This window comes from Cavia porcellus, unplaced genomic scaffold (assembly GCF_034190915.1).
Source record: "Cavia porcellus strain 051 isolate PalLab524CR breed Dunkin Hartley unplaced genomic scaffold, mCavPor4.1 scaffold_7, whole genome shotgun sequence".
Lineage (NCBI taxonomy): Eukaryota > Metazoa > Chordata > Mammalia > Rodentia > Caviidae > Cavia > Cavia porcellus.
Window position 1 is genome coordinate 36,121,343 of NW_026947490.1, and position 17,119 is coordinate 36,138,461.

The 17,119-nt window shown below is 39.5% G+C and overlaps 1 protein-coding gene across 3 annotated transcripts in view; it reads right to left on the minus strand.

The window, feature by feature from the left end:
* Ptprh (protein tyrosine phosphatase receptor type H) overlaps window positions 1-17,119 on the minus strand; it is a 110,433-nt gene that overhangs the window by 82,903 nt on the left and 10,411 nt on the right. For all 3 annotated transcript variants that reach the window (XM_063253307.1, XM_063253309.1, XM_063253308.1), the window contains 2 exons: window positions 7,520-7,786; window positions 2,216-2,482 (listed from right to left, as the gene is read on the minus strand). In XM_063253307.1, coding sequence (XP_063109377.1) covers window positions 2,216-2,482; window positions 7,520-7,786 — 534 coding nt within the window. The remainder of the gene's footprint in view (window positions 1-2,215; window positions 2,483-7,519; window positions 7,787-17,119) is intronic.

Sequence of the window (17,119 nt, forward strand, 5' to 3'; positions counted from 1 at the left end):
CACTCACAATCTAAGAGCCAGCTCCACCTGCATGATGTCCCTGACAAAGTCATTTTCTAAGGGTTCTAAATACAACCAATAAAACTGTACCCAATATGCAACTGAAAAACATCAGCCTAGTAATTCAATTGAAAAACTAAGAAAATGAGGCACAAACCATTCAGGACCCCTCCTCCTGGCTCTCAGGAGCTCTTCCTATTCCAATTCTAATTCCCCAATACATTTTCTGACTCTTAAGAAAGAAGAAAACAGAACATGAGAAAATGCGTAAAGAAAATGCAATCCCAGTCATCCAGTGCACCAAAGACAAACCCAGGGGACAAAGAGGGGGGACGACCTGAAATCCAACCCCCCCCACTCCCAGGCTCTCGGAAGTCATAAAACAAAGCAAATGAATGAAGTTCTAGAAAAAGTCAACTCAGAAATAAGTTCTCACATAACTACAGAGATGGTGACCATGGTGAAAAATATGCTGAGTAACTCTAGAGCAGATACAGACAAAACATAACATTTTTAGAAATGATGCAAATCAGGACTGCCCCAAATAGGAAAGAAACACAATCCATAAAATGAATTTGATCCTACATCCAGGACAGTAAAACTTATACTGAAAGTATCTGTAGTAGAATATCCCAACATGAGGACAGAATCTCAGATACAAAAGACAGGCTTCATGTACTGATCATAAGAAAATCTTCATGTGGCACAGTACCATGAGATATCAATCCAGCAGATTCTAGGTCATGTAAACAATTGATTGGGAAGCCGGGCATACAGTTCAGTGGCAGAAGCAACCATCCGGCAAACCTGAGGTCATCAGTTCAATTCCCACCAACGAAAAAAAGAAAGAATAAAAAAACTGATTGGAGAAACTGAAAAAGCAGGAGGTGCTATCCATGATACAAAAATCCATTCACAGACAGAAAGGCAAAACACTTCCCAGACGGGGAAATAACACTCGGACACCCAGATAAGTAAGGGATATAAAACATGATCAAAAAAGTCTACAACCAAGCACATCATAATCAAGATTCCAGAAATTCATCACAAGAACAGAATACTAAAACCCACCAGAGAAAATAAATAAATCATCTATAAAGAATTGGCCATTCAGAAACACAGCTGACTTCTCAACACAAGTCAAGATCTTGGAGAGAAGCATTTCAAGTCCCACAAGAAAACAACCTCCAACCCAGAGTGATGTACTCCACAAAACTATCTTTCAGAACTGATTGAGAAATAAGACCCTGCTATGTGAATGAACACCTGAGGAAATTCATGAGCACCAGTCCGGCACTCTAAAATATTCTGAAGGACACTCTAGGAAGAGATACCAAAGACGACAGTTCCATCAATCCCAGCACAATGAATCCACCAGGGAGGCAAACAGTGACATAGGACTTGAGAGAGACAAGGCAGTGAAAAAACAGGAAAATTACATGACAAGGATGAGTCAATACTATCACTTATAATCATCCAGGTGAATGCTCTCAATTCACCAATCAAAACAAACAGACTGGCAGAATGCATCAAGAAGCAAGATTCAACAACATGCTGCATGCAAGAAACACACTGACCTCTAAGGAAATTCACAGACTGAAAGTCAAGGCTGGAGAACAACCCTCTATGTGACAAGAACCTGGAAAAAGAAGGGTAGTTGCTCTACTTGCAGACAAAGTGGATTTCAAGCCAAGATTAAGTGACAAAGAAGGTTACTACAGCTGGGAAACGGAATAATCCAAAAGGGAGAGAGGGCAATCAAAAATACATATGCACCAAACACCAATGCATTCAGCTAAATGAGACCAATATTAAAGGACATGAAAAATCAATTAAGCACTAATACAGTTGTATTGGGGGACCTCAATACCCCACATTCCTAAACACACAAAACTAACAGAAAATCAACAATGAAATATTAGAATGGAACCCAACTTTGGAGCAAATGAGCTACGCAGATGTCTACACAGCGATCTCCTCTCAACCTTTACAATATGCATTGTTCTTAGCTGCAAATAGGATGCTCTAGAAAATAGACGACTTACCAGCACATAGAACATGCTTATTCAAATTCAAAAAAATTGAAATTCTCCTGTGCATACATTATCAGACCACAGTGCGATGAAATTGGAAAGCGATGGCAAAAGAAATGAAAAGAATTTCGTAAGTGCACAGAAATTAAATAGCATCCTCCTAAAATCCTTGCTGCCCTCACCTGTAGTAGCATTGAGAGTCTCCCTGGTGCTGTTGACTCCGTCTTTTTCCACCCACACAGAAAACTCATATGAAGTCCCAGAACGCAGTTCCTCCACGGTGACACAGGTGTCTGTGGTCCTCTGGGTCTCAATTGTGTTGCTGTCTCCAGTCCACTGCACATAGTAGGTGAGGTTCTGGGAGTCTGACTCCTCGGGCCGCTCCCAGCACAGTCTGATGGAACTGTTGGTCTGACTTTCCACTCGCAGGCTGCTCACTGGGTTGGGGGCTGAGCACAGGGACAGAAGGAAAATCAGGTTCATTTTCCCAGTCCTCACATTTGCCTGCCCTCTACTCGTGGACTTGGAAGACTTGAGAAGCTCAGACCTGCACCGAAGAACAGGACAGCACAGGGCCCGAGGGACTCAGGAGCTCTGTGACAGGCTCCTGCCAGGTGCACAGTGAGGACGCGAGAGGTGGCACAGTCAGTATAAAGCTGGGACCACAAATTTTATACACTGGAGTACTACTCAGCTATAAAGAATGATCACATTGAGATATTTATAAATAAATGGACTCAGATTAACAGAATACTCATAAGTGAAATAAATCAAACTCACATGGAAAAATACACAAGAGTTTCCCTAGGGTAACAAATGCAAAGAATACATGAAATTATATGGTAATCGTGATTCCCCATTACATTCCTTTCAAAACTTATAATGCTTTCATTTATTGGTTGGAATGATTTTATTCTGGATTGTTTGATTTTGTTGTTTGTGATGATATCAACAGTTATTTTGAAGAAAACAAAACATTATAACGCCTAGTGCTGATTTACTATCGTCTTGTTTTGACATCCAACCAAGCTTCTGTACTTCTGTCTTCCCTGGTTTTACCATGCTGTATCTTATTGGATTTTATTACATGTGATAGTATAAACAAAATTTTTTATAGACAAGGAAATAATACAGTAACCATTGTTGCTCTTTTGTTAGTTGGTTATGAATACCCTGTGATACTTTCATTCTCATGAGGGGTTTTCTACTGTCTTATTATGTTTGATACTATAGTATTTAAAGGTATATTGAAACATTTCAAGGAAACACACACTGTGGTGGCTACTGTTACGTCAGGTCATCTGGTGGTGACACACTATGTTCCTTAAATTGTTCTGTTCTGACCTGTGTTGTGATGTCCTCATTTATCTTAATCTTTTTTCAAATAAAATAAAACATAAAAAACAAGCTAGGACCACAAAGCCTCATTCATGCTTTCGCTTTCTATGTAAATTACAGGTTGAAACGGAACTGCTTCACATTGTCACACTCCATCATACATGCTGTGGTGATTCACTTTGGCTCATTTTCGTTTTCCACATTTTTGTGTGGCTCACAGAAAGCTGAAGTTTCTGTGTGTGTTTTTTGTGTATTTCTATTGAATCACCATACTTGCCACTTTCTCCTGTCTGTTCTCAAGCACTCAGTACCAATCCATACAAAAGGAGGGCCCAACAGCCAAGTGTCCTGTTGTATCCCCAACCCCAGAATCTAGGAGGCTGGGAAAGGAGGATCTCAATTCAATTTGTGCTGGGGAAATTGAGCAAAACATTTCCTTAAAACAAGCAAACAAACACAAACACGATGCAGAGAAAAGATCGGTGTGAAGATTCATCAGTGAATCTCCAGTACCATGGAACTGAGGAGCTTAAAATACTGGCTGCCAGGTTTCAGCTAGATTTAGGGGAAAAGGACACAGTGGTAGGCAGCAGACAAAGACCCTCTCTGAGTCTCGCTGTGCACACACTGGAAGATACCTATGACAGGAAGAAATGAAACAGGGAAGTTGTCCCCTGGACCCAGGAAAGATCTGAAGCAAGATTTGAAGACCATGGTTTGAGGCAACAGAGAAACTTCAACAAAGAAGAAGCGAGTAGTGGGCTACCCTTTCTCCTAGTGTTGCATCTCATTGTGTGAAAAGAGCTGTACTAGTTTAGAGACACACAGGGACTGTCGGGAACCCCAGAGGCCTCCACACAGATATGCAGCAATGGGAGGAAGCATTAGAGGCCAAGAAGTGCACTAGCTGCCGTGACTGCTTCTCCTGTGGGACTGGATGCCCCACGGGGGACAGTGATTGGCTGTGACCCGTCTTGGACAGGGGCCAAATGAGCTTCAAATGCAGAACAGCCCTTGGCCCCATTTAGCAGCTTCAGCTCAGTTCAAGCATTTAGAAGACCCCTGATTTCTAAAGGGGCAGGCTTGCTGAGATTATCCACTACCTGGCCATGAATCCACTGCAGGGTTGCTGGGATAAGTCAGCACACTGCTGGACTTTGTCTCCACACATTATCTACCAGTGACAGCAGAGAGAAACCCGCAAGTGATTTTTTTCAATCTGTCTTCTCTTATTGCTTTGTTTTACTCTTAATGGTTTGATCTTATTTTTATGTGAATGTGAGTGTAGTTTTTAGTCTTTCTCTGGCTGTTGTTCTAGGGTTCTTTTCTTTGCTTGTTTGTTTTGGTACTGGGAACCAAACTTACAAGAGCAGCCTGAAAGTCCGGCAGTTATGGTGCTGAGCTAAGTCCCCGGCCTGTTTTTTTTTTTTTTCTTTTCTTTCTTTTCTCTTTCCGTCCTATCTTCTGCACAAATCCCCCAAGGTATTGCATGATCTACCTTTACCCTCCAGCCTTGCTTCTAATCTTTTACTCTTCTTCAATTTCTATGCTTTTTCCAAAATAACATTTTAATTTTTCTCCTCTGAGAGTAAAATTTACATAAGGTAGGCTTTTGCTTATTGGATACAGTTTTCCAATTTGGGTTAGATTTTGTTACTACAATTCTGCTTCTTAAAGCTAAAGGTGGCACATTAGTGATTACCTCAGTTTGCAGTTTTCTGTGCTTGTTTCATGCTACAGTTACTGCTAATTGTACCACTTCAGCCAAAGTGACATAACTGTTCCAACCAACTGTTCTTCCAGGTGTAAAGCAGGACTGAGGTTGCCTAAGGGCCATACAAAACACTGTGGGCCGGTAACAAAGAACCAAGTGCTGGACCAACCAGGCAGCAATTTCTTATCCCCAATAAATTGAAGTGTTGGATCTTGAAACACTCACAATCTAAGAGCCAGCTCCACCTGGATGATGTCCCTGACAAAGTCATTTTCTAAGGGTTCTACATACAACCAATAAAACTGTACCCAATATGCAATTGAAAAACTTCAACCTAGTAATTCAATTGAAAAACTAAGAAAATGAGGCACAAACCATTCAGGACCCCTCCTCCTGGCTCTCAGGAGCTCTTCCTATTCCAATTCTAATTCCCCAATACATTTTCTGACTCTTAAGAAAGAAGAAAACAGAACATGAGAAAATGCGTAAAGAAAATGCAATCCCAGTCATCCAGTGCACCAAAGACAAACCCAGGGGACAAAGAGGGGGGATGACCTGAAATCCAACCCCCCCCCACTCCCAGGCTCTCGGAAGTCATAAAACAAAGCAAATGAATGAAGTTCTAGAAAAAGTCAACTCAGAAATAAGTTCTCACATAACTACAGAGATGGTGACCATGGTGAAAAATATGCTGAGTAACTCTAGAGCAGATACAGACAAAACATAACATTTTTAGAAATGATGCAAATCAGGACTGCCCCAAATAGGAAAGAAACACAATCCATAAAATGAATTTGAGCCTACATCCAGGACAGTAAAACTTATACTGAAAGTATCTGTAGTAGAATATCCCAACATGAGGACAGAATCTCAGATACAAAAGACAGGCTTCATGTACTGATCATAAGAAAATCTTCATGTGGCACAGTACCATGAGATATCAATCCAGCAGATTCTAGGTCATGTAAACAATTGATTGGGAAGCCAGGCATACAGTTCAGTGGCAGAAGCAACCATCCGGCAAACCTGAGGTCATCAGTTCAATTCCCACCAACGAAAAAAAGAAAGAATAAAAAAACTGATTGGAGAAACTGAAAAAGCAGGAGGTGCTATGCATGATACAAAAATCCATTCACAGACAGAAAGGCAAAACACTTCCCGGACGGGGAAATAACACTCGGACACCCAGATAAGTAAGGGATATAAAACATGATCAAAAAATTCTACAACCAAGCACATCATAATCAAGATTCCAGAAATTCATCACAAGAACAGAATACTAAAACCAACCAGAGAAAATAAATAAATCATCTATAAAGAATTGGCCATTCAGAAACACAGCTGACTTCTCAACACAAGTCAAGATCTTGGAGAGAAGCATTTCAAGTCCCACAAGAAAACAACCTCCAACCCAGAGTGATGTACTCCACAAAACTATCTTTCAGAACTGATTGAGAAATAAGGCCCTGCTATGTGAATGAACACCTGAGGAAATTCATGAGCACCAGTCCGGCACTCTAAAATATTCTGAAGGACCCTCTAGGAAGAGATACCAAAGACGACAGTTCCATCAATCCCAGCACAATGAATCCACCAGGGAGGCAAACAGTGACATAGGACTTGAGAGAGACAAGGCAGTGAAAAAACAGGAAAATTACATGACAAGGATGAGTCCATACTATCACTTATAATCATCCAGGTGAATGCTCTCAATTCACCAATCAAAACAAACAGACTGGCAGAATGCATCAAGAAGCAAGATTCAACAACATGCTGCATGCAAGAAACACACTGACCTCTAAGGAAATTCACAGACTGAAAGTCAAGGCTGGAGAACAACCCTCTATGTGACAAGAACCTGAAAAAAGAAGGGTAGTTGCTCTACTTGCAGACAAAGTGGATTTCAAGCCAAGATTAAGTGACAAAGAAGGTTACTACAGCTGGGAAACGGAATAATCCAAAAGGGAGAGAGGGCAATCAAAAATACATATGCACCAAACACCAATGCATTCAGCTAAATGAGACCAATATTAAAGGACATGAAAAATCAATTAAGCACTAATACAGTTGTATTGGGGGACCTCAATACCCCACATTCCTAAACACACAAAACTAACAGAAAATCAACAATGAAATATTAGAATGGAACCCAACTTTGGAGCAAATGAGCTACGTAGATGTCTACACAGCGATCTCCTCTCAACCTTTACAATATGCATTGTTCTTAGCTGCAAATAGGATGCTCTAGAAAATAGACGACTTACCAGCACATAGAACATGCTTATTCAAATTCAAAAAAATTGAAATTCTCCTGTGCATACATTATCAGACCACAGTGCGATGAAATTGGAAAGCGATGGCAAAAGAAATGAAAAGAATTTCGTAAGTGCACAGAAATTAAATAGCATCCTCCTAAAATCCTTGCTGCCCTCACCTGTAGTAGCATTGAGAGTCTCCCTGGTGCTGTTGACTCCGTCTTTTTCCACCCACACAGAAAACTCATATGAAGTCCCAGAACGCAGTTCCTCCACGGTGACACAGGTGTCTGTGGTCCTCTGGGTCTCAATTGTGTTGCTGTCTCCAGTCCACTGCACATAGTAGGTGAGGTTCTGGGAGTCTGACTCCTCGGGCCGCTCCCAGCACAATCTGATGGAACTGTTGGTCTGACTTTCCACTCGCAGGCTGCTCACTGGGTTGGGGGCTGAGCACAGGGACAGAAGGAAAATCAGGTTCATTTTCCCAGTCCTCACCTTTGCCTGCCCTCTACTCGTGGACTTGGAAGACTTGAGAAGCTCAGACCTGCACCGAAGAACAGGACAGCACAGGGCCCGAGGGACTCAGGAGCTCTGTGACAGGCTCCTGCCAGGTGCACAGTGAGGACGCGAGAGGTGGCACAGTCAGTATAAAGCTGGGACCACAAATTTTATACACTGGAGTACTACTCAGCTATAAAGAATGATCACATTGAGATATTTATAAATAAATGGACTCAGATTAACAGAATACTCATAAGTGAAATAAATCAAACTCACATGGAAAAATACACAAGAGTTTCCCTAGGGTAACAAATGCAAAGAATACATGAAATTATATGGTAATCGTGATTCCCCATTACATTCCTTTCAAACCTTATAATGCTTTCATTTATTGGTTGGAATGATTTTATTCTGGGTTGTTTGATTTTGTTGTTTGTGATGATATCAACAGTTATTTTGAAGAAAACAAAACATTATAACGCCTAGTGCTGATTTACTATCGTCTTGTTTTGACATCCAACCAAGCTTCTGTACTTCTGTCTTCCCTGGTTTTACCATGCTGTATCTTATTGGATTTTATTATATGTGATAGTATAAACAAAATTTTTTATAGACAAGGAAATAATACAATAACCATTGTTGCTCTTTTGTTAGTTGGTTATGAATACCCTGTGATACTTTCATTCTCATGAGGGGTTTTCTACTGTCTTATTATGTTTGATACTATAGTATTTAAAGGTATATTGAAACATTTCAAGGAAACACACACTGTGGTGGCTACTGTTACGTCAGGTCATCTGGTGGTGACACACTATGTTCCTTAAATTGTTCTGTTCTGACCTGTGTTGTGATGTCCTCATTTATCTTAATCTTTTTTCAAATAAAATAAAACATAAAAAAACAAAGCCTCATTCATGCTTTCGCTTTCTATGTAAATTACAGGTTGAAACGGAACTGCTTCACATTGTCACACTCCATCATACATGCTGTGGTGATTCACTTTGGCTCATTTTCGTTTTCCACATTTTTGTGTGGCTCACAGAAAGCTGAAGTTTCTGTGTGTGTTTTTTGTGTATTTCTATTGAATCACCATACTTGCCACTTTCTCCTGTCTGTTCTCAAGCACTCAGTACCAATCCATACAAAAGGAGGGCCCAACAGCCAAGTGTCCTGTTGTATCCCCAACCCCAGAATCTAGGAGGCTGGGAAAGGAGGATCTCAATTCAATTTGTGCTGGGGAAATTGAGCAAAACATTTCCTTAAAACAAGCAAACAAACACAAACACGATGCAGAGAAAAGATCGGTGTGAAGATTCATCAGTGAATCTCCAGTACCATGGAACTGAGGAGATTAAAGTACTGGCTGCCAGGTTTCAGCTAGATTTAGGGGAAAAGGACACAGTGGTAGGCAGCAGACAAAGACCCTCTCTGAGTCTCGCTGTGCACACACTGGAAGATACCTATGACAGGAAGAAATGAAACAGGGAAGTTGTCCCCTGGACCCAGGAAAGATCTGAAGCAAGATTGAAGACCATGGTTTGAGGCAACAGAGAAACTTCAACAAAGAAGAAGCGAGTAGTGGGCTACCCTTTCTCCTAGTGTTGCGTCTCATTGTGTGAAAAGAGCTGTACTAATACACAGATACACAGGGACTGTTGGGAACCCCAGAGGCCTCCACACAGACATGCAGCAATGGGAGGAAGCATTAGAGGCCAAGAACTGCACTAGCTGCCGTGACTGCTTCTCCTGTGGGCCTGGATGCCCCACGGGGGACAGTGATTGGCTGTGACCCGTCTTGGACAGGGGCCAAATGAGCTTCAAATGCAGAACAGCCCTTGGCCCCATTTAGCAGCTTCAGCTCAGTCAAGCATTTAGAAGACCCCTGATTTCTAAAGGTGCAGGCTTGCTGAGATTATCCACTACCTGGCCATGAATCCACTGCAGGGTTGCTGGGATAAGTCAGTACACTGCTGGACTTTGTCTCCACACATTATCTACCAGTGACAGCAGAGAGAAACCCTCAAGTGATTTTTTTCAATCTGTCTTCTCTTATTGCTTTGTTTTTCTCTTAATGGTTTGATCTTATTTTTATGTGAATGTGAGTGTAGTTTGTAGTCTTTTTCTGGCTGTTTTTCTAGGGTTCTTTTGTTTGCTTGTTTGTTTTGGTACTGGGAACCAAACTTACAAGAGCAGCCTGAAAGTCCGGCAGTTATGGTGCTGAGCTAAGTCCCCAGCCTGTTTTTTTTTTTTTTTCTTTTCTTCCTTTTCTCTTTCCGTCCTATCTTCTGCACAAATCCCCCAAGGTATTGCATGATCTACCTTTACCCTCCAGCCTTGCTTCTAATCCTTTACTCTTCTTCAATTTCTATGCTTTTTCCAAAATAACATTTTAATTTTTCTCCTCTGAGAGTAAAATTTACATAAGGTAGGCTTTTGCTTATTGGATACAGTTTTCCAATTTGGGTTAGATTTTGTTACTACAATTCTGCTTCTTAAAGCTAAAGGTGGCAGATCTGGGGTGCCCTCACTGGCCTCTCTGCGTGTCTGGAGGACTCTGGATATCTGCGCCCAGACTGCTGGAGTTCCCTCAGGCTTCCAGGTGCAGTGAAGGAGAGAGGTGGGTTTGAGGTTTCCACATCAGGCTTCCCATTCCGGCTTCATTTGGAGACCTGCTGAGCTCCCGATAGGTGGGCTGGCCCACACTACCAGCCTAGCCCAGCCTGTTTAGCTGCCGCGCCTGGCCATTGGTCTGCAGAGGAGGAGCTGGGCAGATTTGGGGTGCCTGCATCGGCCTCTCCATGTGTCTGGAGGACTGTGGATATCTCTGCAACCAGGGAGGGTCCACAGGTTCCTGAAGCACTGCGGCCTGTGGTGAGTACCCTAACCCGGCTGCGATTGAAGAACTGTGGAGCTTCCAAGGGGCAGGTGGGCGCACAGTGTCCCTGAGGCCCAGCTTGTCTGGAACTGTGGAGTTCTGAGCAGGCAGAGGAGGGCCACTGGTTCTGTAGGCCTAATGGCTTGGGGTAGCGCGGCGCCAGAGTCTCAGTAGCTCCAAACATAGAAGGGGATTCTCAACAGATCCTGAGGAAGCTTTCAAATAACACTTGAAACACAGAAATATAGGAAAATGACAAAACGAAAGACCAAATTACAACCTCAAACCTCCAGCCCATCTCAAGAAACCCTAGGAGCGATGTATATAGAAGAAAATATATCCCATCCACCTCATATATCAGACACAATAGCCACTGAAATTGACAAGCAACTCCGGGAAGCTTTAAAGAAATTCAAACTCGAAATAATCTCCCAGATAAAAGAAGAAATGATAAAAGAAATGAAAGAGATTCTAAGTATATCTAAAGAAAACACAGATAAAAAATTGGAGGAACTAAACAAAAAGATAGAATCCCTAGACGAGCAATATAAGAAACAAACAGAATACATAATGCAGATGCACAGAGATATACAGGAAATAAAAAACTCCACTGAAAGTTGTAAAAACCGCCTTAATGAAAGTGAAGATAGAATTTCAGACCTTGAAGACAGGATTGCAGCTAGTGAACAGGAAAGGAAAGATCTTTTGAAAATAACAAGGAACCAGGAAACAACAATTCAACAACTGCAAGACGATGCAAAGAAGAATAACATAAGAATGATAGGGATTAATGAAAGAGAGGGAGACAACATGAAGGATGTCAGGAGGATATTTAGAGAAGTAATAGCTGAAAATTTCCCAAGCATGAGATCAGAAACTGACATCAGGATCAGTGAAGCACATAGAACTCCAAACAGTCATAACCAAAATAAAACTACACCCAGACATATAATAATCACCATCCCAGAAATCCAACACAAGAATAGATTATTAAAAGCTGTCAGAGAGAAAAGACAAATCATTATAAAGGAAAACCTATCAGAATCACAGCAGACTTCTCAGCACAAATGATAAAGTCAAGAAGAGCATGGAGTGAAGTATTCCAGATCCTAAAGCAAAATGATTTCCAACCTAGACTGATATATCCTGCAAAACTATCATTCAAAATAGATGGTGCAATACGATACTTCCATGACAAAGAACAGCTGAAGAACTTCATGAACACCAAACCAACCCTGCAAAAAATATTGAAAGACAGTTTAGATACACAAAGGAAAAAACCACTAAGCAAACAAATAATTAAACAGAACCGAAAGATAAAGATGCAACAGCAGAGAGATAACATTCCTACAATTAACCAGCATTTAACAGTAGTAACCATTAATGTAAATGGTCTCAATGCACCAATCAAAAGAAACAGACTAGCAGAATGGATCAAGAAACAAAATCCAACCATATGCTGTTTACAGGAAACCCATCTAACCCAGAAAGATACTCACAGACTGAAAGTCAAAGGATGGAAAACAATTCTTCATGCAGCAGGAATCCAAAAAAAGGCAGGAGTAGCCATTCTGTTTGCAGACAACGTGAACTTTAAACCAACAATGACCATAAAGGACAAAGAAGGTCACTACATACTCGTAAGGGGAAAACTCCAAGAGGAAGAGATAACTATCTTAAATATACACGCACCAAACTCCAGAGCACCCAGTTATATAAAACAATTATTAACAGAAATGAAAACTCAAATTATCAGTAACACAATTGTAACAGGAGACCTTAATACACCACTGACACCAAGGGACAGATCAACCAGACAGAAAATGAGCAAAGAAATAACAGAACTGAATCACACCTGTGAACAAATGGGTTTGATAGACATATACAGAATGTTCCACCCAACAACATCAGAATACACATTCTTCTCAGCAGTACATGGATCATTTTCTAAAATAGACCATATATTAGCTCACAGAACATATTTAAGCAAATGCAAAAGAGTTGAAATCATCCCTTGCATATTATCGGATCATAGCGCTCTGAAATTAGAAATTAATGACAAAGGATACTGCAAAAATTCCGCAAACACATGGAAACTAAATAACACACTCTTGAGTAATCAGTGGGTCACAGAAGAAATTAAAGAAGAAATTAAACAATACCTAAAAGAAAATGAAAATGCAGATACAACTTACCGGAATCTGTGGGATGCAATGAAAGCCGTTCTGAGAGGAAAATTTATTGCACTGAGTTCCCACATCAGGAAAACAGAACGAATACAAATAAATAACTTGATGCTACACCTCAAACAGCTAGAAAAAGAAGAGCAAGTCAAGCCCAAAGCCAAAAGAAGAGAGGAAATTATAAAAATCAGAGCAGAAATCAATGCAATAGAGACTAAGAAAACAATCCAAAGAATCAACGAATCAAAGAGTTGGTTCTTTGAAAGAATAAATAAAATCGATAAGCCCCTAGCCAACCTTATTAAAAAAAGGAAAGAAAAAGCTCAAATTCATGCAATAAGAAATGAAAAAGGAGAAATCACTACAGACCCAATAGAAATACAGAGGATCATCAACACCTATTTCGAAAACCTCTACTCTCAAAAGTTTGATAACACAGAAGAAATAGACAGATTCTTAGAAGCATATGAAGTACCAAAGCTAGATCAAGAGGATATAAAACTGTTGAATAACCCAATCTCTGCTAATGAAATTGAGAATGTAATTGGGTCCTTGCCCACCAAGAAGAGCCCAGGCCCAGATGGATTCACTGCAGAATTCTACAAAAAATATAAAGAAGACCTAATGCCAACACTCCTCAAACTATTCAATGAAATTGAAAGGGAAGCAATCCTTCCTAAGTCATTCCTGGAAGCAAATATTACTCTAGTACCAAAACCTGAGAAAGACCCAACTATAAAAGAGAACTATAGACCGATCTCCCTAATGAACACAGATGCAAAAATCCTCAATAAAATATTGGCAAATAGGATCCAGCGAATCATCAAGAAGATTATACACCATGACCAAGTGGGATTCATCCCAGGAATGCAAGGATGGTTCAACATACGCAAATCAATAAATGTAATCCACCATATCAATAAAGCCAAAAATAAGAATCACATGATCATCTCTATAGATGCAGAAAAAGCCTTTGATAAGGTCCAACACTTATTCATGATAAGAACTTTACAGAAAATTGGAATAAATGGTCTTTACCTCAATATAATAAAGGCCATTTATGACAAACCAACAGCCAGCATCATACTAAATGGCCAAAAATTGAAAGCCTTTACTTTAAAATCGGGTACAAGACAAGGATGTCCTTTATCACCACTCCTATTTAATATAGTACTGGAAGTACTAGCCAGAGCAATTAGGCAAGAAAGAGAAATAAAAGGGGTAAAGATAGGAAAAGAAGAAGTTAAATTATCATTGTTTGCAGATGACATGATACTCTACATAGAAGACCCCCTAAACTCCATTGAAATACTCTTAGATACAATAAATAAATTCAGTAATGTGGCTGGATACAAAATCAATACTCAGAAATCAATAGCATTCCTATACACGAACAACAAAATTACAGAGAGGGAAATAAGAGAAACTGGACTATTCACATTAGCAAGCAAAAAAATGAAATATTTAGGAATTACTCTTACGAAAGAAGTGAAAGACTTATACAGTGAAAATTATAATACACTGAAAAAGGAAATTGAAGATGATCTCAGAAAATGGAAAGACATCCCTTGCTCATGGATAGGAAGAACAAACATTGTGAAAATGGCCATTCTCCCAAAACTGTTATACAGATTCAATGCAATCCCAATAGAAATACCATCAACATACCTTATAGATCTAGAGAAATCACTCCTAAATTTCATCTGGAACCAGAAGAGACCTAGAATCGCAAAGGCAATTCTAAGCAGCAAAGACAAAGCAGGAGGCATCACAATCCCTGACTTGAAGTTATACTACAAAGCAACAGTAGTAAAATCAACATGGTATTGGAATCAAAACAGAGCTGAAGATCAGTGGAATAGATTAGAAGATACAACCACAACTACGAACACACTCAACCACCTTATTTTTGATAAAGGAGCCAAGCAGGTTCACTGGAAGAACGACAGTCTCTTTAATAAATGGTGCTGGAAAAACTGGCTCTCCATTTGCCGAAAACTAAAGCTAGACCCATGTCTATCACCATGTACTAAATTAAAATCTAAATGGGTCAAAGATCTGAATATTAAAACAGAAACACTAAATCTATTGGAAGACAAAATAGGTAGAAACCTTGGAGACATAGGAGTAGGTAAAGAATTCATGAACAGGACTCAAACCGCACGGGAAATACTTCCCAGAATCAATAACTGGGACCACTTCTTATTAAAAAGTTTCTGCATGTCAAAAGAAATCTCCAGCATAGTGAAAAGAAAACCCACAAACTGGGAAAAGATTTTAGTGAACTCTCTCTCAGACAAGGGCCTCTTGTCTAAAACATATAAAGAATTAAAGAAACTCAGACCTCCGAAATTCAAAGATCCAATCCAAAAATGGGCATCTGAGATGAATATGCAATTCTCAGATGAAGAAATGCAAATGGCAAATAAATACATGAAAAAATGCTCATCATCATTGGTCATTAGAGAAATGCAAATTAAAACCACACTGAGATACCATCTCACTCCTGAAAGAATGGCCAGGATCAAGAAAACCGACAACAAATGCTGGAGAGGCTGTGGGGAAAAAGGAACTCTCCTGCACTGCTGGTGGGAGTGTAGACTGGTACAGCCTTTGTGGAGATCTGTCTGGAGATTTCTCAAAAAGTTGGGACTGGAAATCCCATTTATTCCAGCTATTCCACTTCTAGGCATATTCCCAGAAGAACTGAAAGCATCATACCACAGTGATATATGTGCACCTATGTTTATAGCAGCACAATTTGTAATCGCCAGATCTTGGAAACAACCCAAGTGCCCATCAACTGAGGAATGGATAAAAAAGTTGTGGTATTTCTATACAATGGAGTATTATTCAGCTATAAAGAAGGATCACATTGAGATATTTATCAATAAATGGGCGCAGCTTGAGACCATACTCATTAGTGAAATAAATCAATCTCGCATGTGTGAATACCGAATAGTTTCCCTAATGTAAATAATGATTCAAATATATAAAAGTATGTGGTAATCATGATTCCCCATTAGGTGGCCTTGAAGCCTTATAAAGTTTTCACTCATTAATTAGAAAGGCTTTATTCTGGGCTTCTTGATATGAAAATATTTGAAGCTAGAGTATATGAAGTTTTATCCAAATATTTCAAGGAAAATGACACTATGGTAACTACTATTAAATCAGGTTATAAGGTGGTGAAGTACTAGGTTGTTGAAACAGTCATGCTGTGACCTCTATTATTATATTGTTATGTCCTGTTTTATCTCAATCTCCCCCTTATTGTTTCAAAAAAAATTATTTAGTCATTTCTTATGTTTGTCTTAATTAAAGAAAAAAATTCAAAAAAAATTAGGATATATAAATAGTAACTCTTTTCGATTTCCTATTAACTTGTTTTGAAGTCCTATAGTACTCCCACGATCTTGTTTTGACTGATTAGACTCTGTTCCATTCTATATGATAGTATCAAGTTTGAAGACATAGGCAACTACTTTGAAGACAATAAGATTCACTAAGATACCCATTCTGGTTTGACTATTGTCTTCTTTGGAAGTCCTGTAATGTTTACAATGCCTAAGTTTTATTGGTCTTGTTCTCTACTGTTTTGTCCAACTTTATAATATCTAATAAGATAGACAATTCTTTTTAAGGAAACAAGGGACAACGTTGATAACCATTGTTGATAAACTTGTACTCTGTTCTACACCATGTGCTATGTCTATTCTTGGTATTGACTGACAGCTTTGTTTTGCCATATTTGACTGTATTCTTCCCCCCCCCCAAAGAAAGTAATAAGCACTAAGGAGTAATAAAATCCAAGATGTGTAAATTTTGTTGTAAAAAAGAGAGGGAAAAAAAAAAAAGAAAAAGAGCTCTAACGGATATAACAGCAAGTGTGTTTGGGGGTGTTAAATAGCTGACTTTATCAATGTTTTTGGAACATTGAACACAGCTGTTTGCAGTCTCCCTGTTTGAATGTCCACCTTGTGTTCTTTGATACTGTGATTTGAGGAACTATTTTCAAGAAGATAGTGTGTAATCTACTAGCAGGTAATTTCTTACTGTTATGTTTTTTTGTTTTGTTTTGTTTTGTTTTGTAGTTCTGTATTGCGTGTACCCTTACGCCGCTTTGGTTTGTTTTGTGTTTTTCTCTTTTTCCTCTTAAATTAAAAAAAAAAAAAAAAAAAAAAAAGCTAAAGGTGGCACATTAGTGATTACCTCAGTTT